Here is a 25989-nt window from a genome sequence, read left to right on the forward strand (position 1 = left end):
CTAGAAAAGACATTACCAGAAGATATTTAACCTGAAAATTTTTTTGTTAATTTGTTACGGTAGTTTTATTTGAATTGTCTATTACTCAAAACCACTGTTTAAATCATTCTGTAGCTCCAAATAATTTTGGTCATCTTGTAAAGTCTTTTCGGTTACTCCCTACATAGCCCCTTCCACAAGCCTAACCTAAGTTTTTCTATTACATATTTTGGCACCAATACATTTATGATACTGATTTTATTCACATGAATGCTTTATTGATACTCTATTTCTATTTCTCATTCTTCTTTTCTGGATTGAAAGACCCATGAGGGCAAGAATATTTATTCTGTTCCCCACTATTTTCTTCATTCCTATTACCAAGGACAGTTGTTGAATAAATTACCTGAAAAGCGCCAAAAACATTTTTTTTCTCGGTTGTTATTTTATTTGACTTCAAATGAAGGTTTTGTTAAACCTCCTTCACCCAGTAAATCCTCTTAATGGTGCCTCACCCAGTTTTTCCCTCCCGCCTGTACAAAAGATTTAAGGGATCCATTTCACTCTCCCTGAGAGTCTGCAAGTATTAACTTCATTTAACAACAAACAATATAGGACATGTCAGAGAGCTGACACAAAGAGCCCACATTCAAAATAATTATCACTAGGGGCGCCTGGGTGGCTCAGTTGTTAGGCGTCTGCCTTCAGCTCAGGTCATGATCCAGGGGTCCTGGGATCGAGTCCCACATCGGGCTCCCTGCTCGGCGGGGTGTCTGCTTCTCTCTCTCCCACTCCCCCTGCTTGTGTCCCCTCTCTCGCGATGTCTCTCTCTGTCAAATAAATAAAATCTTTAAAAAAACAAAATAATTATCACTAATTTCTATGCTTGGGTGCACCAAACTGGCAATGTCAAATCCCACTGAAAATAAATTATCTAAATCAGTGGTTACAAAATCTGTTTTCGTCAGGCTCTTTGGAAAGTGGAGAGCCAACTAAGTTCCTCTCTCCCAGAAAAATGCAGGTATGGTAAACACTAAAATTAAGCACGTAATCTTCAGGATTTATAGACAGCACCCCCCCCCCAACCTCAGGCAGTGTTTTTCTAAGTATGGATTGTGATGCATTACTGGATCATGAAATCAATGTAGTGGGTCAAGACCAGCTTAGAAGCAAAAGGAAGAAAAGGAGGAAGGGAGGAAGAGTAAAGAAGAGGGGAAAAGGAGGGAAGGAAGAAGAGAGGTAATGGTAAGTATTATTTCCCAGCACTTTCATTCAGTTGTGGGCATGTGCATGCGCATGCGTGCATGATGAAAGCACTAAGCCAAAATGTAAAATGTCATTCTTATTGTGTATTGCCAACAAAATAATTTAGAAAAGAATTCTCTAGGGGTTCATGGGCTCCTGATCCAAATGATTAAGGATGAAACTGCCATTTTACCTTGGTTGTCAAGATCCTCAGGAAAGAATATTGCCTCTTGTGTGAGTTTTAACCAGAAGAGGGATATGTGCCAAGGCAAAGGTGTAAAACAGGATGCCGAGTTTGAGGCGCTCCCAGAAATGAAGCTTGATGGGCATGGGGTGCAAGGACTGCAGTGGGGCCTTGCAGCTAAAGGAGGCCCAACTTCACTTCACAAACCAAACCCAGGTGGATGACGTGGTGAATAACGCATGCCTGGGAAGGGCGGGTCTGTGACTAACTGGAGAGGGTGTACCCCCATAAGAGGCACAGATGTCTTTCTGTCCAGCCAGCTGCTGTCTTAGAGGAATGGCAGAAGCCAGAGGGCCAAGATTTCCGACTTTCAAAGATCCGCGAGAAATCTGGAGTTGTTAATGTGAAATGTTCTGATTTTTAATATAGGCAAGTATAGCCAGAAGAAAATTGGCTTTAAACATGGTGCCGGCTAATGCTGTGAGTCAAGTAAAACCTATCTGTGGGCTGGATCCAATTTTCAGCCCTAGGCTAAGGAAGGAAATATAATTCGTTTTCTGATCTAGAAAGACCTATGGAGGATGGACTGAGGAGGGAGGGAGGAGAGAGACCAGATAGGAGGTTACAGAAATCACTAGATGGGAGATCACAGGGGCCTGAGTAAAGGCTGTAGGAGGAAGGGAGGACACAGGAAATATTAAGGAGACAGAACTGAAGGGCCAATTAGATGTACCAGCTAAAAGAGAGCAAAGCTGCTTGGGATTACTCTGGTTTCTGGCTTGCATGGCCTCGCAGACAGAGGCTCCATTCACCCAGACTGGGAATATGGCAAGAACACCAGGTCAGGAGATCAGATCGGCAAACAGCTGAGTGCAAGGTGCTTGGAGAGCATCTCGTTGGAAGCATCCATAGCAGAGAAGAATGGAGCTGAAGTACAGCAGAAATTACAGCGGAGATGTAGCACTGGGAGTTGTCTACAGCTGGATGTCGGTGAAGCTAAAAGTAAGAAGGCTAAGACAGAACTGTGGGGCCCACCCACATTTAAGGGAGGAGCAGCTAAAAAAGATGCCACAAAAGACATGTACTGGAAGCAGGTTGACGAAGCTCAAGGAGAGTCGTGGCCATTTGGAAGAGCCATTTGGAGGAATGGGAAATGGCACTAATGAGAAATCCATGAAGAGATCGCACGTGGCACCAAAGCCCCTGCTGAGATGAGCCGCACTAGTGGGACCCGTTGACAACAGGGATGCTGGAAACAAGAATCCTAAGGGCACCAAACTACCAGTTGTATTTTCATATATTCCATAGCCTGTGGGGTAAGGCAGACACAGTGAATGGCTAGGGTATCACAAAGCAAAGGGTCCACAGGATGAGAAAGACAGAAAGGCCAGGAGGCTGAGACATGCATGAGGCTTGGCTGGATGGAGAAGAAAACCTAAGCATGATGGGGGAGATGGACTAACACAAAAGTCAGAGGTGGATGCGGCCGAAAGCTCCGAGGCCAAAAAGTAGGCCAAGTGGGGAATAAGGGGAGGGCGAGCACCAGAAGGATAGGAGGTTGTAGACAGCGTCAAGTACCACAGTCCAAAACGTCAGACGGTCGCTCAAGCTCCTGCAGGGGGTCAAGGGCGTGGCCACTGGGGATGGCAGCTGAACTGAAGTGAAAACAAGGATGGTTCCAATTAAAAAGTCAAGAAACTCCGAAGCTGGGGGGTGGGGGGAAGGGAGGGGAGGGGAAGGGAGGGTCTCCACATGGATCCCGATGCGGCTTGCACCGACGCCGGGACCTGGCAAGGAGAGAGAGACTTGGAGCATGTCAAATCCTCCATAAACGAAGCCATGTCGCTGTCAAGTGAGAAGGTGACAGCAACAAGAAGGGGGAAGGCAGGAATCTCAACGGAAAAGGACGCTTTGTATGAAGGTGAAAGAATAAAAGTAGCAGGGAGAAGCAGAAAAATTCAAATCAGCTTCCCACTCACATGGTGCAGGTAGTGCCAGAGAACCAGGAACCTCACTGCAGACCCCAAAGTACCACACCTCAGGCCCCCAAATGCCCGAAAGATTCCTTGCCTTCCACTTCAACCTGTTCTCCCCTTTTTCCTTCCCAATGATGCATAAGGGCACTGCTCCAGGCAGGCCCTGGTGGACACAGAGACAGGACACTCGGGCTCCGGGTCTGATTCCATCATTAACCAGCAGAGTGACCATGAGCGAGTGAGTCATGTCGTCTCTGTGCACCTGAAGTTAATAATCTAGAAACTGGGGCTGATGATATTCATTCTCCTCACCAGTGGTTGGCTATTTCGAAAAATATAAAAGGCAAAGCAGGAAAATGTTTTAAAGGGCCATTTTATTCCTTAATCCAACTGGTGGAGCTTAAAGCTAAAGAGGTCGCCAAATCCTAAGATGAAGCTTCTATACGGATGGTTACTTAATTTGACCCAATGATTCTTCTTGGAGCCTCAATATCTGTAAATTGAGGGAGATGGGTTAAATGATGGTCCTGTCTACCCAGAATTTATTTTGTTTGCTTCTGGGGGATTCTCCCTGTGCCCCGAGGCCTGGGAGTGTTTCTGACCAAGGTTCTCCCAGCCTGAGCCTAACATATTATAGGTATTTATGACTCTGCCCTAACACCTGACAACCCCTCCAGACAGTTGGCTTCCAGCAAATGTTTGGGGGACAGGTGAGCGCTGATGGTCACTCAAAGGTAGCTGGCGGCTTCGCTGAGAAACGGGCTGCACAAGAGTAATCGTGAGCATTCAGGAGAACACAGCCCCTGGCACACAGGAGGTACTCAGTACTCACTGTTGAATAGATTAGTCATCTACCAAATCTATTGGAAATTTTTTAACTGCACAGATAGATGCAAGAAATTCTCAATACCCATCTCAGATCCAGTTCTCCAGTATAAACTTATGTGAATTCCATAAAAGGTAGCTGGAAACCAAAACATTATTTTCAATATTGCCGGCATGAGCAATGCAGTGGTTACTGAGGGCAGGGAAAATGACGAGTCCCCAGACAAAAATCATAATTCAGCGAGCTCAGAGGGCAAATTCAGAATCGTATCCCACGGCATCTAAATTTTATTTAGATGTGGCCAGAGTGTGACTCAGGCCTATGCGTTTTTTAAGGGAGGAAACGAGACCAAAGGCACAAATGATTCAATCTGTATGTGTGAGCTGCGGAAATTTCTATAAAAATTCTTTTAGAATTCTTGCCAGTGTACTTGAATTTCAAGCGCTAGTGGGGTCAAAACCCAGTCTAGTCAGTTCTCATTATCCGCAATAATAAGAGCTTGGAAATCAATGCCATATAGTGTGCATCTGAAATCTGAAATTCGGAGACACGAACGTGGATATCTTCGTGGCCAGAGCCACGCTCCTACCCGCTTTGTGGCTAGATGGTACAACAGAGATAGCGGATGTAAAAGCTCTCTGTCAAGCATACAATAGGGGCCTCTCAGGTAAAACTGCTTGATTTTTATTTGATTTGTATTTTATTTATACAATCACGGGGAGCACTCAGCAGAGCAGTGGACAGAGCACAGGTCCAACATCGTTATGCTCTGCGGTCCTGGCAGAAGTCGCATCGTCCCTCTAAAGCCTCAGCGTCCCCATTTGTAAAACAAGAATCATTATAGCCACATCCCATGAAACGGCTGTGAAGGTAAGAAGCCGTAATATGCTCGTCAAGCCCTCAGCACAGAGGCAGAAACACAGTTGGCGTTCCCAGAATAAGTGGAAACGATTATCGTCACTGGAAAGTACACATCGCAGACTGGTGTAGTAAAGATATCCTACAGTTTCAGGTAATTCAAGAAAGAACAGTTTAAAGATAACTTTATTCCACAATGCCCACTGTGTCTTGTGGTAAGAATACGCTTCAGGAGTAAAATGCCAACTTCTCTTTTAAAGATTCTGCTGCTGGTGCCTGATTCTCTAAGACATGCTCTGGTAAAAATCAACAATTTGGAGGTTCCCGGAGGACCTCTAGCACCATCCCAGACTGTGGGATCCCAGAGCACCAGACATTCAGCAATCCTTGCTTTTTCACACAGCTTCTCTGCATTAGGGACCCACCAGTCCATTCCTGTTGGAACCCAAAGCAAGGTAGATGCGAAACTTGACAGCCCAGTCCGTGAGGAATAAAAAAGAGATAAATACTTTAAACGTTCATTCTCTGTATCACTCACTTTGCACCTGGGTGCTTTACCTTCCATATTTAATGAACTATTTTCTTGCAACCATGTATGCCCTTGTATATTTCTTAAAAGCACTATTGGTACCACTTTGGAAACCTCCCCTTGCACTGGCCTTCCTTAGCACATCATGCATGTTCTGTAAACACCTGATTGGTTGATTTCTACACATTTACAAATATCATTAACTCGTAAAGATGTACTATACCTAAAAGGCCGGAAACCAACAAGACTGCCAAAATCATTGTCAAAATATATGATGTTATGTCAAAATAATAGAAATTATTTTTCTACTAATTAATACTAAATTCAGAACAGATTATTTAACATCCTTCTTAAAGATGGCTTGAGATAAGCAACTAAGTAGTGAGGAATCTAAAATCAGCTTCCTATCACCATGAGCGGGGTTAGCTCTTTCCAGCAAGGGCCGGCTTTATGATGCTGTAAGCCAAAAAGCTGAGCCCACAGGCAGACGACCCACAACGAAGAGGAGCCGGAATGCCACAGCTCATGACAAAACCTGGCCACACCCTCCTTCCTTCTTCATCTTTGTCACTCTGAATTCATAAAACTGAGTGAATACAATTTGGAACAATTTCCGAGGCTTACGAAGAGATTTTTTAAAAAAATAAATAAGACCAAGGCGGGCACAGGTGACTCAGAAGAGATCACATCCATTAGCACATAAAGCCAAAATAAACCCTGGGGTGGGGGAGAACAGATGGCCTGTGGGCAATGGATGGAGCCAGGGGGATTCAGAACCATGGCCCTCTGGATGGCATTCCACCATGGGAGACGCCTATTTGTAGGAGGTGATGTCCATTTTCACCAGATGGCCAGCTCACCGCCTGGAGTCTCAACCACCAGGTAAGCTTGGTGACTTGTGAGAATTTAACCTCACCTGAACAGAGAAAACGAACAAAGGACAGAAATTGCATCTTCTGTCACCCTTGCGACTAATGAGAATAGAATACTGCAAAGGTAAAGACGCCCGAATTATTTTCTACCCATTCTTGTCTGCATGACAATAGACCAAAAACATTTAGAACACAGAAGAAAAATATCTTCTTCCCCTCACCCTCACAAAAATCTCAGGATGTTATAAACATTAACTGGAGCTGAAGGAGGTGAAAATTCCTTTAAAAGGAGACAATTAGGAGATTTAACTGATTACTAAATCATTAACTCAGACTATAGATGAATCACAAAAATTGCCCATAATGTCAACTAGGAACCTGCATCTAAAGATTCAGAAACCATGATGGATTATGGTTACAATTATATTTATGAAAGGTGTTCGAAGCGAAAGGATGAAAGGAAAGACAACAATCCTAAGAATGGTTGTGTTCAATTGCTGGGATTAGGGGTGATTTTTCTTCTAACTTGGCTATGAACAGAAGAGTAAGTGATAAATTAATAGCAAGCAGTGTAGAACACTATCCATGGCAAAGGACAAGTGCTTTGTGTGTTGGTTGGTTGGCTGGGTGGTTGGTTGGTTGGTTGGATTTCACTTTCTAGTCCATCACCTGCCGCTCATTCTGTCTGCAACTCACCACGTGGGTTCAATCCCACCCAAACTGGTCTAGTTGGGTTTTCCTGAGTTTCCCACTGTGGCTGGGACTCAAGTTTGACTCAAGTCAAACTCCTCCCATTAAGACTGGATCAAGGTCGTCCCTCAGATTAAGCCAACTTCTCAGACATCCTCCCAGCACCACCCCCTTTGTCTTCCTCCTCTCAAAAGACTTCTGTAAATATCTGAACTGTCTACTTCTAGGAAGTCTGTGTTTATGCATTTCTATTTTCAGGACATTCTTCCACCTTCTTATGGACAGTTTTCTAGTTTTCTCTTCCTTCTGGGCTCACTCTTAGATTACATTTTCCAGTCTCTTTCTGCAGGTAGGTGTGGCCAAGTGATGGAGCCCTAATCCATGGAATGTGAGCAGAATGATGCACAGCCCTTTGGGTCCTGTTCCCCTCTCTCTTCCCCCTTCCATCTGCTGGGTACAGACAAGCACAGTAGCCGTGTAAGCCAGAGACTGAAGATGGCAAAATCACAAAGGAAGGTTCCTGGGTCCCTGAATCACTATTTGGTAGCGAGCTCCCCGCCAATCAGGTACACTCATTTGGTCTTTATGTGCATGAGTAATAAAACGTTATGGCTTTGAGCCATTATAGATTTGAGTATTAGACTGTTACCACAGCTAACCCGTCTCAGCCAATACGTGATTGAGGTGGGACAGGCAGGGGCTGTGACAGATGCCCCATCTAAAGGAGGTACCACTATTCGACTTTAGCCAATTGTTGCCATGCAAGAATGTAATTTATTTCACCAGTGGGGTCAACCTTCTGATCATTTCAAGAGAACCTAGAAATCCTGATTTTCATGGAAAAGCTCCTGATTTTTAAATGATTTTTATTTTTGTTTGACAAGTGCTTGATTTTTGAAAACACATCTGTAGACAGAAGTGAGTCCTCCAGGCTATGATCCCTGCACTCCGTTCCACCACCAGTACCACGCTATCCATAAGTATTTTTTGGCAGAATAGTCAAGAAAGGTTTTACGAACAGAAATAATAGAACAGGATTTTATAAGTATGGTGAGAATGCACTAGGAGATTCTCTTCCTTCCTTTATACATACCACGATTATCCCATATCTATTATGGGATAAGACATGATCCCAGCCTTTGAAACGTCAGGTGTTGTCTGCACACTTTCATCCGTAGGGCTGAAACTGACTCCACAGTTATCCCACCTTTTAGCAGTTAAGTGGCATTGCTTCCTGCCTGAGAGCCCTGCCTACTGTCTCCTGTGCTCAGGAGCCCGTATCTCAGTTGTTCCTTAGAACGGGCTTGACTTTGTAGTATATTCTTCCCTCTTGGTCTGAACAAGTTGTCTTACTAGCCTTTGAGGCAACTGTTTCTCCAAATGGACATGGGCTATAACAGTATATGTCCTCAGTTATAATGAAAATTTTTGCACATGGATCATAGTTGTTGAAAGGGTTTCCAGGACCTCAGTGAACCTGGGACTCCCTTTAGAAAATTGCTCTAAGGGGCTCTGTCCGATGAAGGAGCCAGACCAGTAGGCCATATCAGATGGGACAGGGGTTGGGAGTGGGGAGGATGGCTTCTAATTCCTGTGGAGCAGGGCAGACTGTGTGCCAGGAAAGGCTACTTAAAGGAGGCGGGACTTGGACTGGGTCTTGAAGAAAGTACGGCTGCTAACCAGACAGGGCTGAGAAGTGCTTCCCAGGCAGAAAGACTAAAAGGCAAGGGGCAGAAATGGGCTTTGGGGGAAATGCAAGTCTGGCTATGGTGGCAGGTAGGAGTTGGAGGTAGTTCTTTCATAAAGTACCCAGACTGCTAAGCAATGAAGCTGAACTGAGTTATGGGGCACCACGGGGTAGATTTATGTTTTATTAAAAACCTCTGGCTGAAGGATGAGATTGGTTAGCAGGGGCCAAGACTAGAAGCAAGGTGGTCAGTTAGCAGGCATGGCTTTGACAAGAACACCGACCATAAAGAGGGAAGGTCTGAAAAAAACTTGGAAGCTTTATGCTAATACTGTTTAATTTTAGTTAGGATTCCAGAGCAGACAGTCCATGTCTTCTCTTCACCCAACTCAAGTGATTGGGTAATTGAATGTCAAGGTCACGCAATGGCTTCCCATCCCTCCTAATTTAAAAGCTAGAGTCTATGGCGTGTCTCCTGCGTGATGTGGCCCCTGCCACCTCTCCTGCCTAGTCCAGCACTCACTATCCTCTGGATTCCTGCCTTCCTTCTCTCTGGTTCCGGAATAAACCACACTTCTTCCCACCACAGAGGACAGTACCCACATTTCCCTTTGCTCTAAATCTCTGCCTGGTTATCTCCTACTCATTCTTCGGATGTGGGCTCAAGTCTCACTTGAGGACAGCCTTCCCCGACCAACCTCCTCCTTACTCACCCAGCCTCCTCCCCAGCACCTGGGGCTTCCCTTCACAACACTCACCTCCGTTGGTAATTGTATACTTATTCCTATGAGGAACTGACTGATGTCTTTCTCTCCCCAATGAGCCAATGTCTGCTTCCTCCCCACTAGATCCCTTACACCCAGCACAGTGCCTGCCACATAAATACTGTCTGAATTAATACACAAAGGAAAGAGTCCATTTAGAAACAACAGGCATCATTATTTAAGACTGCCTGGTATTAAAATTAAACCATGGTGAAAAAAATCAAACCATGATGCCTGGGGAGAGGGTGAGTAGAGATGGGGAAGGAGGGTAATGTCTACAGAAGAGCAAGAGGGAACTTATTTCCTGGGGTGATGGTCATGTTCGAAATCCTAACAAGAATTTGGGTTACACAGGAGCATGCATTTGTCAAAACACAGAAATATACACTTAGGATTTCCATATTACTCTGTACATAAAAATCATCTAAAAAATTAAAAATAGATATTGAAGTTTAATTAGTGGCATGCATGCTGAAGTGTTTAGGGGTGACATGTACTGATGTCTGCAACTTACTTTGAAATATATAAAAAAAATCAAAAACACAGGAATATACACTTAGGATTTCCATATTTCTCTGTACATAAAAAATTAGCAGGCATGGCTGCTAAAAAATTAAAAATAAACAAATATTGAAGTTTAATCAGTGGCATGCATGCTGAAGTGTTCAGGGGTGACATGTACTGATGTCTGCAACTTACTTTGAAATGTATCCAAAAGAATAAGAGCAATTCATGGACGGATAGACGTACAGACAAGATATATGATAAAACACACACAGCAAAATGTTAACCATATCATCCAGGTGGTAGGTAATGGCTGCTCACTGTACAGTACTTTCAACGCTTCTGTACGCTGGAAAATTTAATAAGATAAGGGGGGAAAGCCTGCAGAGTATAGCTGAAGATGTATTTACATTGTAGTCAGATTTGGTTTCAAATGCCATCTTCACCACTTACAAGCAATGGGCCCTTAGGCAAATCCGTTTCCTAAATGTTCTCTCAATCTTAGCTTCCTCCAAGAAAAATGGGCAAGAATTCCCTCCCAGTGTCATCATGGGGGGGAAATAAGATGGAACTCCTGATCCAGGGGCTGCCACGATAGTAGCTATCTCATCAATGTTAGTCCTCCTACTCAGAAGTCAACATTTCCACAAACTAGGACAAATCTCCAGTGAAACATAAAAGAAGAATCTTGTCAAATTTTTTTCTCACACAGCCCCTGGGAAATTAAAAGAATAAATTAACTGTGCTATTTTTATAGGTAAAGACACTGACCTTCCATCCGTAGGACACTTGGAACTCCAGGTCTAAAGGAGATCTACGCTGTCAACACTTCCTCATTCCATCTCCCAGTGGCCAACACCACCCGTGGTTAGAGCTGGCTAGTTAGTGACATAGTCACATCAGTCAGAAGGACGGGGAACGTCGGCCGAACTGTAAGTAGCATATAGAAGCCAAGACTCCTAGTCACCTCCCAGATGTGCAAGGGAGAAGAGCCAACCAGACGAGCCCTAAGATCTCTGAAAGCAACTCACGTGTCAGGGGTGGTAGTCACAAGACTGTCCTGGCTTTTAGCATAATTACAAGCACTGAGAGATGGCCTTAAGACCACATATAAAAGCCTCCAATCAAGAATAATAGTGTTGATTCAACTGGAAGACATGTAATGGGCTACCACATGGCCTTCACCTCTCTAGGTTCATAAGGTAGGAGAAAGGAATCCATTGATGACGACCCCAAATGAGAAGGAACTGCTGACCTCGGGAAGCAAGGAAAACAAAAAAACCAATTCACCTCCAAGAAAATGAGGCCTGCCATCTTAAAATCAGTGAAAGGGTTAGTTCTATGTCACAAGTAAGACATTACAGGCAGAGGAAATTGTAATTTTTTAGAAAGCATCTCTGTGTGCCTACTAGATGGCACATTTAGGACTATATAATTCAAGCTTATTTTAGGCTGTTCCTGCCCAATCTAACTTCCACCCGCTCTTCCTTGAAATAGTATTTCCTTTTACATAACTTGAAACCCACCTAGTTAGTTAGCCTATTAAGCCTAGACTTGAAACTTCTTGGAGACATCCTGCATTTCCTGTGTACACTGCTACACTGCATGTGTCGTGCATGGAGCCCACAGATGGATAGGATCACGTCGGCGCTGAGCCAACTGTGCACATCTCTTCCTAGCTCTACCTCACACTGGTAGTTTGAAATCAGCCATGGTGGGAGGATTTATACCATGGAAATCGGCCAACACTATAAATCAGGCCACTTATCCTAGATATTTTTCGTAGAGCCAGCTTACCAGCACATGAACTTGTTTTTCACTGTCATGGAAGGTTTGGGGAAGCCTGCCCTATCCACACCAGCTAAGACTGCCCTTTACCATAGACCATGGCTAAAGGAGGGGTCAGCCTAGGAAGTCATTTTTGTACCACTTGCCCCTTCTCCCCTGGCCTCTGCTGATCAGGTAAGGGGTACATTCCTCACTCAATTGGCCAGATGACAGCAGCCTGATTTTCCCTTCTGGGAAATATGGAAACGGGACAGAGACTGGACAGTGGGTCCTGAAACTGAAAACTTGCCAATTCCGGCTGCAGTGAGCACCACAGCAAGAAAAAGCGCGCTGAAGGTTTAGTTACAGGGGGATCGAGTGGCTGTGGCTAAGCAGAGAAAGCCAGTCTGCAGGAAGAGGCAGAAGGACAGACCCATCCTGCGGGGAAAGAGAGGGTCCCTGAGACAAAGGCCAGTAAACCTCAGCTTCTCACTGTCGAGGAAGGCAGTATCATGAAGCAGAGTGAGGCCTATGGAATTAAACTGGTTGGGTTCAAATCCCGCCTCTGATACCTACCCACGTGATACTGGATGAATAACTATAAAGTTACTCTGTGCCTCAGTTTCCTCATCTGAAACATGGAGATCATAACAGAACCCACTTCACAGGATTGTTGTGAAAAATCAAACGGGCTGATACAAATAGTAAATGCTCCAAAATGTTAGCTATTATTTCTATCAATTAATTATATAGTCAACATAGCCCAGTTATATTTTATTCCTATTCTGAATATGTCACATGAGATTCCCCTGTGGCCAAAGGCCCCATACTTGAGCTAGTTTTAGTTAAGTCGCTAGGTAATCATAGAGTAGTGTAAACGTACAATCAGAGAATAACATAGAATTCCTGAATCATAGAACAATGTAAAAATCCCTGGACCACTGTGTGACCTTTAGCAAATCACCTCCTTAACCCTCTCAAGAGTGATATGAGATTCAAATAAAAGAGTGAGAACTTCAACTAGTATGAGGTGCGACACCAAGCTGTGGAAAAGTAGCGAAAAGTAAATATATCACATTAGCCATAGGATAGGAAAACACTTGTTTAAAATGTTGTTTTTCTTGTTGGACTAGAGACAAGAAATTATTCTCCATCCCACTGCAAGGAAGGTTTTGTTTCTGAAGAATTCACCGGGTTGATGCGTGTGTTCACCTCCAGTATTAAGTAACATAATAACAGGAAACTGCCAGAGACAGCTCTATGGCACCAATTTTTTAATACACTTCCATCTGGTTTAATTATATTCAAAATAATGCTCGTAATCCAGATCCTCCTATTCTTTTCAAAACAAAGACTCATTATTTGATAATGAAGTACGCAGGTTTAGAGATATTTTTGATCAGCTCTTTTAGAGAAGGACTTCTAAAGCGGCACCATTAATTTCAACACATTTTCTTCTTAGACTTCACATTTTTCTCCAGCCCTCCTTGGTTTGCTGTTGACATTTGGTAAATAAAAAGACAACGACAGAGGAGCAGCATTCATTACCAGAAACCGAGGAGGAGGAGTAAGTCTGGGGGCCCTGGTTTCATTGTGGCACTTAATTCCATATTTCACGTCACAAGAGTAAAGTCAGAAATATTCTAGACCTTCCTATTTACAGGTACCACATAAATAACAAAGCCATTTTGTGTTTCTGACGTCAGGAGATTTTATTTGAGGCTAAGAATAGATTTAACATATATAAATCAAAATCAAATTCCCCTCTTGTGGTTAGGATGCATTAGGCAAAGACTCGCCTGAGTGGACAGATGGCAGGTGCAGCAATGTCCTTGGGCTAAATATGTGGGGCAGCTACTTGGCCTTATTTACATCTACATTAGTTGGTTTAAACACAGTGTTTATCCCTATTCTATTTAGTGTTTAAGAGTTTGTGATTTTTCCTTAGCATCTGTGGAAGTTTGTTCCAAGGAAGGAAGCCAAGGAGTAGAGAAAATAGGAGAAATGGTCTAAGGAGAGGTTTTAACTCTATAGGTTTGAATCCAGTCTGTGGTTTTAAAACAGTTTTCTTTGGGGCGCCTGGGTGGCTCAGTTGGTTAAGCGGCTGCCTTCGGCTCAGGTCATGATCCCAGGGTCCTGAGATCGAGCCCCGCATCGGGCTCCCTGCTCAGCAGGAAGCCTGCTACTCCCTCTCCCACTCCCTCTGCTTGTGTTCCCTCTCTCGCTGTCTCTCTCAAATAAATAAATACATCTTCTTAAAAAAAAAAATAAAACGGTTTTCTTTTATTGTAAAGGCTTTTCTATGTTTCAGGGAGGAGTTCAAATTCTCTTGTGACAAAATTTACTTAACATGGAAAAAGGGTCATGATATAGTGTCAAGTGACAAATATTCTGAATATTACACCCTTAATCTCTTTACTTTTTTTAAGATTGTATTTATGTATTTATTTGAGAGAGAAAGAGCATCAGTGGAGGGAGGGGCAGAGGGAGAGGGAGAAGCAGACTCCCCGCTGAGTAGGGAACCCAACGCAGGGCTCGATCCCAGGACCCTGAGATCATGACCTGAGCCAAAGGCAGACGCTTAAACGACTGAGCCACCCGACGCCCCCACCCTTAATCTCTTTAAAAAAAATGTTTGTACAAAGAAAGATCTGTAAAGACTCATATTTGCTTGACAGCACAACTCTAGGAAATAGCAACAGGGCCAACCAGGCCTTTTGCATTTTACTTCATACACTTGTGTACTGTTTGAATTTAATAAAGTATATATGACTTTTACAATTTTTAAAAGCCAGTGAAGATTAAAGATAAGCCAGTATTTATTTGGGCTTCAAGTTGGAACCATGAGAGCAAAATATGAGAAAACTCTTCCTTTGAGATGAGAGTCCTTGACTGGCCTTGCCACCAACTAGGAAGAGATAAGAAATGCAAATGGTCTAACCCATCAAAACATTTGCCCAAGGCTCATAAACACACACGCCTGGGAATGGGGGAAGAAGGGAGGATCCTGAGACTCTTATTTACTGATAAGAAAACTAAAGCCCTGAAAAGTGAAGTGACTTGATAAATAGCCAACAGCCAGCTAGGGGTGACCTGTCTCCTCAGTACATCGAACACAATTTCCCCTCACCCAGGCCATTTGCCCTAGACCTTAAACCAAACCAACATCTTAATGTCTAGGAAGTGTCCACTGTTAGCCCCAAGAATGAGGAAATGTACTAGAGGTATCTGTTACTTTTTAATTTACTAAAGAAACACTTAAGCAATCTTCAATCTCATCTATAAAACCATAGGCCTTAGGGGAGAAATAATACCAATTCTATCCAAACACTTCCATAAAACAGAAGAGAGAATGCTTTCCAGCCATTTTAGAGATCAGCATTCCCCTTATTCCAAAACCAGACAAAACATACCCAGGAAAATAAATTATCAGTTGTTTAAAACAAACAAACAAACAAACAAAAATACCAGGAAAACAAAGCTACATACCAATCAATATCCTTCATGAACGTAAGACTTTATAAATTTCCAATAAAAAGATCAGAAAATCAGGCCCAGCTGGAATATAAATCTTGACTAAGTTGGAGTTTATCCTGGAAATACAAGGTTGGTCCAACATTCTAAAATCAACCAATGCCTTTTTACAGACTGAAAAAGAAAAACCTTGTGGTGATTTCAACAGATAAAGAGAAATCATTTGACAAAATTCACTACCCATTTATGATAAAAATTTCACAGCAAACTGGATATAGAACGGAACTTCCTAAACCTGATAAAAGTCCTCTACAAAACGAAGCAAAACAAAACAAAACAAAACTACAACCAACATCACACTTAATAGTGAAAGACTGAATGAGATCAAGGTAAGGATGCCCACTCTCCCCATTCCTACTCAACAATGCACCTGAAATTGTAACCACTGCAATGAGGCAAGAAAAGAAATAAAAGGCATGAAGATATGAAATAAAGAAAAATCCCAAAGATTCTACAGAAAGCTACTAGAAGTAATGTGGGTTTGGAAGGGTCACATGATACAAGGTTAATCTTTTTAAAATCATCTATCTATATATTGACAAAGAATTTTTAAAGTACTGCTTGCCAAAGCACTGGAAAATATGAAATACATATGTACAAAATGTGTATGCTGAAAACTATAAAACTTCGATGAGAGAAAAGGAAGACTACCTAAATAAATGGAGAGAAACATGTTCATGGATAAAAAATTTCAATAATGTTAAGATATCAGTCTTTTCCAGGGAAATCCCAGTAGAAATTCCAGCAAGTCTTTTTATATAGACTGACAAAAAGATATTAAGATCTCTATGGAAAAACACAAGACCTAGAATATCCAAAAAGATTTTGAAAAAGAAGAAAAAATTTAGAGGATTCACATTATCTGATTTCAAGACTTACTATAGAGGGCGCCTGGGTGGCTCAGTCATTAAGCGTCTGCCTTCGGCTCAGGTCATGATCCCAGGGTCCTGGGATCGAGCCCCCCATCGGGCTCCCTGCTCCGCGGGAAGCCTGCTTCTCTCTCTCCCACTCCCCCTGCTTGTGTTCCCTCTCTCACTGTGTCTCTCTCTGTCAAATAAATAAAATCTTTTTTAAAATTAATTAATTAATTAATTAATTAAATTAAAGCTTTCAAATTAAAAAAAAAAAACTTACTATAGAGCTCAACTGGGGGCAATCTTAGCCCCCAGGGGCCATTTAGCAATGTATGAAGACATTTTGGTTGTCACAACTGGGGAAGGAGGGAGCTACTGGCATCTGGCAACTACTGGGCAGACTCCAGAAATGGCACTAAACATCCTACAAGGCACAGGACAGTCTCCCACAACAAAGAATTATCCAGCTCAAAGTATCAGTAGTGCTGCGATTAAGAAACCCTGAGCTAGAAAAATGAAGACAGTGTTTAACTGACATAAGGAAAGAAGTATACATTAATAGAACAAACTAGACTCCAGAAATAAACCCACCCATATAAAGTACCCAGGCAAATCAACAGAACAACATTAAATATAATCTCTTTAATAAATGGTGCTGGAGCAACTAAGTGCCCATATGCAAAAGACATTAACCTCAACTCTTCCCTGCATTATATATACAAAAATTAACATGAAATGGACCACAGATCTAAAGGTAAAAATAAGACTATAAAACTTATAGAAGAAATCATAGCTATTTGTGACCTTGAGTTAGGCAAGTATTTCTATCCTTAGATATAAAAACCTGCAAATCTTTTTTTTTAACATGGAATGAGGCCTCTTTAATTTTAATTTATTTTATTTTAATTTCAGTGTAGTTAATATACAATGTTGTGTTTGTTTCAGGTGTACAATATAGCAATGTGAGAATTCCATATACTACTCAGTGTTCGTCAAAGTAAGTGTACTCTTCATCCTCTTCACCTATTTCACCCCAAAACCACAAATGTTAAATTTAAATGCTGATAAACTAGAGTCCATCAAAATCTAAAACTTCTGTTCTTTAGAAAATATTGTTAATGAAACAAAAAGACAGGCCACAGGCTGGGGGGAAATATTTGCAAAGAGCATATATGATAAACAACTTGAATCCAGAATACAAAAAGAAAGCTCAAAACTCAATAATAATAAAACAATCTCATTTTTTTAAATGGGCAAAAGATTTAACAGACACTTCAAAACAGATACAGATGGCAAGTAAGAAAACGAACAGATAAGCAGCAATAACAGCATTGGTAACTCGAGAAATGCAAAGTCACCCTACAATGAGACACCGCTACAAACTACTGGAATCACTGGAATTTAAATTTAAAAAGAAAGTTGACAAAACCAAGTGCCAGTGAGGATACAGAGAAGCAACCAGAACACTCATACATTGCTTATGGGAATACAAAATTGGAAAACTTTGGAAAAGAATTTGGCAGTTTCTTTTTCTTTCTTTTTTTTTTTAGAGGGTGGGGGAGAGAAAGGGAGAGAATATCAAGCAGGCTCCACGCTCAGCGCAGAGCCCAACACAGGGCTTCATCCCACAACCCTAAGATCATGACCTGAGCCAATATCAAGAGTTAGACGCTTAACCGACTAGGCTGGCGCCCCAAGAATTTGGCAGTTTCTTATAAGATTAAACACATATCTGACGTAAGATCCAGAAATTCTACTCCTAGGTATTTACCCAAGAGACGAAAGCTGCCCACACAAAAACTTTTATGCTAAAAACTGGAAACCACCCAAATAGTCTATTAACTGGTGAATGGATCAGCAAACTGGGGTGCATCCCAATAAAAACAGTACAGAAACAGAGATACATATATGCAATAATATATGTGATTCTCAAGAGCATTACCCTAAATCAAAGAAGCCAGACATAAAAATGTTTCATACTGTACGATTCCATTTCTATGAGCCTCAGTTAAAGGCAAAATTATAGGGACAGAGAATAGATTAGTGCTTGTCAGGGACTGGATGTGTAGGTGGGGGGAAGACTGACTACAAAGGAGCAGGAGAAAATTTTTGGAGGTGCCAGAAATGTTCTATATCTGAATTGTAGTTGTGGATCCATGATTATATACTTCTGTCAAAACTAATCATGCAGTACACCTAAAAAGGGTGAATTTTACTGTATGTAAATTATACCTTAATAAACTTGACTTAAAAAAAGGAAAAAAAAAGTGGTGGCTCATGGGTGTATTTTCTTTGTACGGCATGACATTTCAAAAATCTGAAAACACCAAATGTTGGTGACATTTGAAAACAAGATTTTACATAAAGATCCAGCTTTTCTTGAGAAGTCAGAACTTTGGCACCCTGGGCCTCGTTCCCTCCCAGGCTGCCGCTGAGCAGGAACTGCCTCTTTGCACAAAGCAGATACTTTATGTCTTGCCACCTCCCCCAAACCTGAACCAACTCACAGAAGTATTTTATTGACCTGCCACTCCAGCCACTGAGGAAGGGTTGCTTATCCTTGGCCGCAGACTGAGGCCAGGGCCAGGCCTAGCTAGCTCTGCACTATACTTCCAGTATCTGGTGAAGAGCTGGGCCTCGCATATGCCAGGTGGTTGATAAACATTATCAAATCAATGTGACTCACTTGCCGCCTTCCCACCGCTACAATAACCGCTATTCACTATACCCAGATTGCCAAGTGCTCCTTTCGACCTGAAGTCGCCAAAGAGAGTCACCATCCAAGGCAGCCATCTAGTGACCTAGAATAATGTGTCCCTCTGTGTGTTTAGAAATCCCCAGTAATATGTTGTCAAGCAACGAAAATGTTTTAGGACCATTCCAACTATTCATTTTTGTCTGGAGAAGAGTAGAGTTGTTGTTTGTTTAAAAAAAAGAAAGAAAGAAAACCACAATACAGGCTTGAAGGGTAATGAAAATGAAAAAGGGAGTGTGCACATTTTGAATATTCTCAGATCATATTCTAGTAATTTAAGACTTAAAAGATAAGTAGGCTTCAGAGAGATTTTCCAGTTGTCATCAGAATACAGTATCTCAAAGTTTTCACAGTGATGTTCAGTTTGGGGGGGGGGCAGGGAGAGGGTTTCTGACTTCTGTTTGATGTTAATATTAAAAGTATAGTGTTATTATTCCCAAAATCTTCTTTGCTTGTGTGTGGGATGGAGAAAGAAGCAGAGGCAAGGTTTAGAACATCTTGCAAATATATCTGAAGCACTGATAATTAATACTGACAGTAAAAAAGCCCAAATACATTTTACTGGATTGTCTATATCTGGGGCGAAAAACACCAAATCAAACACTCTTGGGGCGCCTGGGTGGCTCAGCCGTTAAGCGTCTGCCTTCGGCTCAGATCATGATCCCAGGGTCCTGGGATCGAGCCCCACGTCGGGCTCCCTGCTTGCTTCTCCCTCTCCCACTCCCCCTGCTTGTGTTCCCTCTCTGTCTCTCTCTCTGTCAAAATAAATAAAAACCTTTTTTTTAAAGATTTTATTTATTTATTTGACAGAGAGAGGGAACACAAACAGGGGGAGTGGGAGAGGGAGAAGCAGGCTTCCCACCGAGCAGGGAGCCCGATGCGGGGCTCGATCCCAGGACCCTGAGATCATGACCTGAGCCGAAGGCAGATACTTAATGACTGAGCCACCCAGGTGCCCCTAAATAAAAATCTTAAAAAAAAAAAAATCAAACACTCCTGCTGCACATCTTTAATGTTAAAAAGTGAGAAAGTACAAACATGATGCAATTATATCCCATCTTAACTCTCTTGACCCACCTCCCCTCTCACTCTGCTTTCTTTGATAGAAAAGACTTTAAAAGCGTTGTCTTTTTTTACTATCTCTGATTTTTCTTCTTCCTTTCTCTCTTGAACCCACTGCCATAAGACTTCCATCCCCTCTACTCTCAGGGCACCAAACACGTCCACATCTCCAAACCCAACGTCCACTGCTAGTCCCCATCTAGACTTTCTCAGTCTCTTTTGCTGATCCCTCTTCCCCTGAACCCCTAAATGCTGCAGTATCCCAGGGCTCATTGCTCAGATCACCCCTTTCTCTATACTTACTCTCTAGGTTTCTCATCCAATCCCATGCGGATGGCTTCCAAATTTATACTTCTGGTATAATATATATATCTGCCTGGAATTCTAGACTACTATGTTCAACTGGCCATACTGGTTCCTCTCTTTTTCTCCCACCCCTCCTCTAGTTTATTAGAAAATTGTATTAGCTCTATCCTCAAAAGATGTCCAAAATTTCACCACTCCTCACCACACCATACTACCTGTTTCTATCCCTGACCTTAGAGTCTTTTCTCCCCACAATAGCGAGATTCTTTTAAAACTGAAGTCAGAGCATGTCACCTCTTACTTACTCTCATTCAAAACAAATGCCAAGTTCTCACCATGCCAAAGTGTCCTACACAATCTGGCCTCAGCCTGCTCTTCAACGTCATGTCTTACCATTGTCTCCTTGTTCACTCAATTCCACATGGCCTCCACGCTGGTCCTCAACCGTCCCAAACACAATCTCTTCTCGAGGCTTTTGCACTTGCTTTCCGCTCTACCTGGAGTATCTTCCTCCACTTTTAGGTAGCTACTCAAACGTCATCTGATCATGGATGTCTTCCCTCCCCATTCTATCAATAAGCACATGCGTGAGGGCGCACACATATCCTCTTACCCTGATTATTTGTCTTACCACCATCCAACCTACAGTCATTTGTTTATTGCCACTTGCTACTTAAAGTGGGGGTCAATAAACCCCTGGTCCTTGCTAGAAACACAGAGCATCAGGCCTTATCCCAGACTTGACTGAATCAAAACCTGCATGCTAACAGGATCGTCAAGTAATTCACATGTGCAGTAAAGTTTGGAAAGCACTGGGCTAGTGCCATGAGACTGAGAGTTTCTTTTCATTCATTTTGGTGACCTCAGAAAGCTGAAGCACTCAAGACACACTGAATGAAGGAATGAACCAGTGAACTATTGCACCTGTTCCAAATGGAACTCCAAGCTGATGATGTGGTACAAGGTTGGAGAGGGGTAAGAAAGACATCCTAGGTCAAAATTAACTCCCCTATATTTTGTGCTAAATTAGAGGTTCCCCAGGTACAGCAAACCCTTCTTCCAAAATGCAAAATACATTCCCCGACTAAAGGAGCCATTCACAACTTACTGTGGATTATTTAAATGAGATAATTATTCTAACAAAAACAGAATCAGCCAAACTGAGGGAACAGGAGTGTAAGAAGGCTGAAAATTTAATAAGTGCCTACACCATGTTGAGCATCGTAACAGACAAGAGGGAAACACAGATAAATCAGGGAACTTACAAGTAGGTGGGGGAAGCAGCAAAGAGGGGTGGCAAAGGGAATGGAAGGGCAAAGGGAAGGGCAAAGAGGGTGTGGGGCCTGTGAGGAGGGCTTGGGAAAGCCCCAAGCCATGGAGAAAATCTGGAGTATTCCTCACTATGGGCATCCTGTACTCTGGCCACAAAGAACCCTTTACTTTTCCCCTAGCCTGAAATGCCACCATCAATCCTGCCAACACCTACTCATCCTTTAAGGGGCCACCGCTACTCCGGAATTAACTGTTCCTTCATTTTGTGAGCTCTGATCACATGGTATCAGAATTCAAGGGTGCACATCACTCTTTTCATGAGGGGCTTCTACCTACTGCCTTCTCCTTATTCACCTCTGCAGCCCCGTCCCCTTCATAGCACCTGGACACAGTAATGTTCAGTCCATTTCTGCCATTTTATAAGAACAGCTAGCATTCTCGGAGCATTTACTATGTATAGCAAGCATCGTTTGAAACAATTCAGATGTATTAACTTATTCGATCCTCATGACAAGCCAGTGAGATTAGAGCTATTATCCCCATTTTACAGATCAGAGAGGCAAGGTCACAGAAAGGAATGAGCGCTGTACCTGCACCCAAACGGCACACAGTACTGGTTTACTGACATGAACTGCATGGATGATCAGTAGTTAAGAAGTCTGGGAAGTCAAACTTGAACTTTACCATCCTGCCTGGAGCCCCTGAGGGCAGAAGAGGCTGAGGATGTCGGAGCTCACTGCTCTAAAGAAACTCCTCTCCCACACCAGTCTCCCATATCCAAAACAGAAGTCATTGCCTGGGAGCAAGAGCTCCGTGGAGATGGAGGCTAGGAGGTCCGAGGGAGGACATTGAAGGCCTTTCCTTTACAGGACAAAGAGAAGGAGTGCCAATTCCCCTAGGAATATTAAAGCAAAAGCATTGGGTGGAATGGGTGGCGGTAGGCTGGAAGACACTGTAGAGGCTCTGGAACACAAAGGTTCTCAACAACTGCTACAGATTTTCCTGAAACAAACCATTTTTACCCATTTTTCAACCCAGGTAAGTGTTTACCTTAACCTTGCTTAGAAAACAAGGCACAGCAAGGCCATGACTGTAGCAAACTAGCACTCTTAGTAGGATCTTAATATCATAGGTCTGACTTGTGGTACAACTCAGCATCAGACACACTCAGCAGCAAGTAGCAGCACCAAACTGCAGCTACCCCTCCCAAAAGTCCAAAACCAGGTTGTCGGAAGTTCAAGTTCCCTGAAAAGTGTCATCCATTCTCCCGCCTCCCTCCAGACACTGCTTCTTTACACAAATCCCTTAGGATGCCTTGCATGAGTCCCAGGACTCACCCGCCCTGCAGCAACACTGACTCAACTGGAAGTCAGAGAACAAATGAAAGCAGGTAGGAGGCAAAACAGGGAGCCCAGGGTTTAAGTCATGCCACTGAATCAGCAGCCAACTCAGAGGAAACCATGGAGCCCAGTGGTATGCTCTGGATCCACAGGTGAGCTAGACCACAGGAAATTGGTCATCAAGGGTGACAGCAGAAGGGCACCCCCAAAAAGCACAGAGGAAGCAACAAGTCACTCCAATGAGAGGGGAAGACAGGAGACTTTGGGGAACAGTGTCAATTTCAATGATTTTTACCATCATTTTAATCAAAGCACCTTTCTTAACTGTCCCCATGATCACACTAAGAGGAAAAAGAAAAATGACATCATGGCTAAAACTAAAAGATACAGATCACCAGTCCCCTAAGTCAGACTCTGGCAGTCTAAAGGAAGAGCCAAGTAAAGTCACAGGCTCAGAAAGGTCAGTGGTCCAAAGGAAGAACAGAAATTAAAAGCTGATCAGAAAGAATCATGGGACATCAGGCTGAACAGGAATAATACATAAGCTCCAAATTGCATATATTCCAGATGGTTGAATAGTTTTTGGTATATGCACACAAATGAACAGCATCCAAAAATTAACATCTCATAAACAGTTTACAAAACTACCAGAGATATGATTTATTTTAAATAAAAACTCAAAGTGTGTTTCTGATCCAAGGAATACTAAGGTGTTTACATGTGTCTGACTCTGGACTTACCTTTTAACCATTATGCCAAAAACTGCTAGAGGCGTAAAAACTGGGGGCTAAAATTCTTAAAAGGTTTTTCTTGGGTCTCAGCCACCCACCCAAAGATTACCGAACTTTGTCACCACTATAATCATAGCAGAAAATTTCTGGACAGTAACTTGTACACATAGACACCTCATGTCAGGGACCCTTTAACTGAATCAAAAAAAAAAGGGCTTTGAATTAAGGTGTTGAAGACAGGTAATAATTTTAACCTGAAACCCTGAAACCCTGGTACCTATATTCTTCATAATTAGGAAATTTAATCTAACTGGGGGAAGGAGTACGCTGGGAAAAAAAGCAGTCTTCATTAGTCCTTGCTAGAAATCACATAACTACAGGATCCCATTTGCTAAAGTGAGAGCTCTATTCCTTGATAAATGAAATGTACCAAGAGCCCAGAATTTCATCACAAACAAAAGCCTGACCTTTACAAGTGCCATAGTAATCATTCTTATTTCAAAGACATTTCCTGCCTGCACAGTTTTAAAGCACATTAGCAGAATAACCCTCCCCCCCAAAAAATAGTTACAAGAGATTTCTCAAAATCGTCCGAGGAATTACAGAAATCTATTTCCTGGGGTTCTTGGGACTCTAAAAAACAAGCGTGATTATTTTTAACTATCGTCCTGCAAACAGTGTGTTATGTGCCTGGATCCCTTTGCAAGATGCAAGGATTATTTTAGGTACCTCTGTCCCAAAAGAAAACGAGTCTTCTGTCAACATGTAGGGAAAAACGCTATTTGGGAAGCCGACCCGGGAATTGCCTAAAACTCTCTGGCCATTTCATGCAGCTAAAACAAAGTGGTCACCCAACAAGGAGCCCAAAATACAGTGGACGTCCCCACCCTGAAATGTGTCCTATTAAAACACATGCCTTTTAAGGTGTCTTTAACACACCATGTCTTTATCTAAATGAAGTGTGCCTGCCGGGACCATTGGGAAGGATCTGCAACTTGTCCAGAAAGAAGATGCGAATGCACCTCTTTTTACTTCCCCGCCCAACGGTGCCTTCCCGGGAGACAGATTCTCACAGTAATGCTGTGGCAGCAGCAAAGGGAGGAGAAAATCCCAGCGCCGGTGCTGCAAAGACCTCTCCATCCACCGCCACCCCGCCAGGTGCCAGCCCCGACGGGGGGCCCCGCTGCTCCAGAAACCTCCATGGGTGCAAAGCAGCCGCCAAGCGCTTACCGGTGTCGGCCAGGCAGTGCTCGGAGAGGGCCGCCAGCAGCAACAGTCCCAGCAGCAGCAGCGGCGGCGGCGGCGGCGGCGCATCCTGGGACGCGGCGGCCCGGGGACCCGGTGCCAGCCCGGAGCCCCTCACGCCCGGGCCGCGGGCTCCTCCCCCGCCGGCCCGGCCCCTGCGCCCCCGTGCAGTCGGCCCAGCTTCCCTCGGGGCCTGGGGCTTCGCCTCCTGCCGAGCCATGGGGACGCTTCACACATCCAGGCCGCTGCCTCGCACCGCACCGCGCCGGGGAGCCCAGCCTTCGGCGCCCCGGTCCTCACCGGGCATCTCCGGCCATGGCCCGGGCGCCGGAGGGCGGGGGCACCTGGCGGCGCGACTTGCTCACTCGTCCTGCCGCGCCCGGGACGGGCTCCGCGGAGCCGCGGCTTCACCCGCGCAGGGCCCGGGGCCGCATGGAGCCGCGGCGGGAGCCGGCCGGGGTTCCCACGGTGCTTGTCGCCCCGCGCCGGCGCGCCCGGGCTGCGCGGGTGGGACGGGCGCCGCCCGGAGCCCCCACCCCGGGGCGGACTCCCGCGGACTGAGGGGGCGAGGCGGCGAGGAGCGGGTGCTGGCGGCCGCGAGGCGCGCTCGGGACCCTCCCTCCCGCCGCCGGCTGCTGCCTCTCCGCCCGGCTCTCCTCGCCCGCTCGGGCGCGGGTTCCAGCTCCGGCTCCGGCTTCCGGGCCGAGAGTATTACTGCAGCTCAGAGCGGCGTCTCATTGACAAAGAAAGCACGTAGCTACCGGAGCGGGCGAGAGAGGCGAGGCAGGCGCGCGCGCGCATCCCCGCGCGGAACTACCGCGCGCCCCCCGCTCCCGCGCGCCCCGCCGGCCCCCGCCCGGAGGGGGACCCCTCCCGGCCTTTCCCGCGCTCGGAGGTCCGGACCGGAGTGCGGAGGCGGCGGGGGAGGCGTGAGGGGACTTCCTTCTCCTCCCCCTCATTTCCTCTCCCGTCTCGCATCTAAAGGAGGGGAGATCGCCAGGAGAGGTCC

At 44.1% G+C, this 25989-nt stretch overlaps 1 protein-coding gene across 1 annotated transcript in view; it reads right to left on the bottom strand.

The window, feature by feature from the left end:
* KIAA1549L (KIAA1549 like) overlaps window positions 1–25200 on the bottom strand; it is a 258248-nt gene extending 233048 nt beyond the window's left edge. Inside the window, exon 1 of the mRNA XM_088017490.1 lies at window positions 24966–25200. Coding sequence (XP_087873616.1) covers window positions 24966–25200 — 235 coding nt within the window. The remainder of the gene's footprint in view (window positions 1–24965) is intronic.
* Between the last annotated feature and the right edge of the window lie 789 nt (window positions 25201–25989).

This window comes from Eumetopias jubatus, unplaced genomic scaffold (assembly GCF_037043125.1).
Source record: "Eumetopias jubatus isolate StellerSeaLion01/CBP00866 unplaced genomic scaffold, mEumJub1_p1.0 scaffold_13, whole genome shotgun sequence".
NCBI lineage: Eukaryota > Metazoa > Chordata > Mammalia > Carnivora > Otariidae > Eumetopias > Eumetopias jubatus.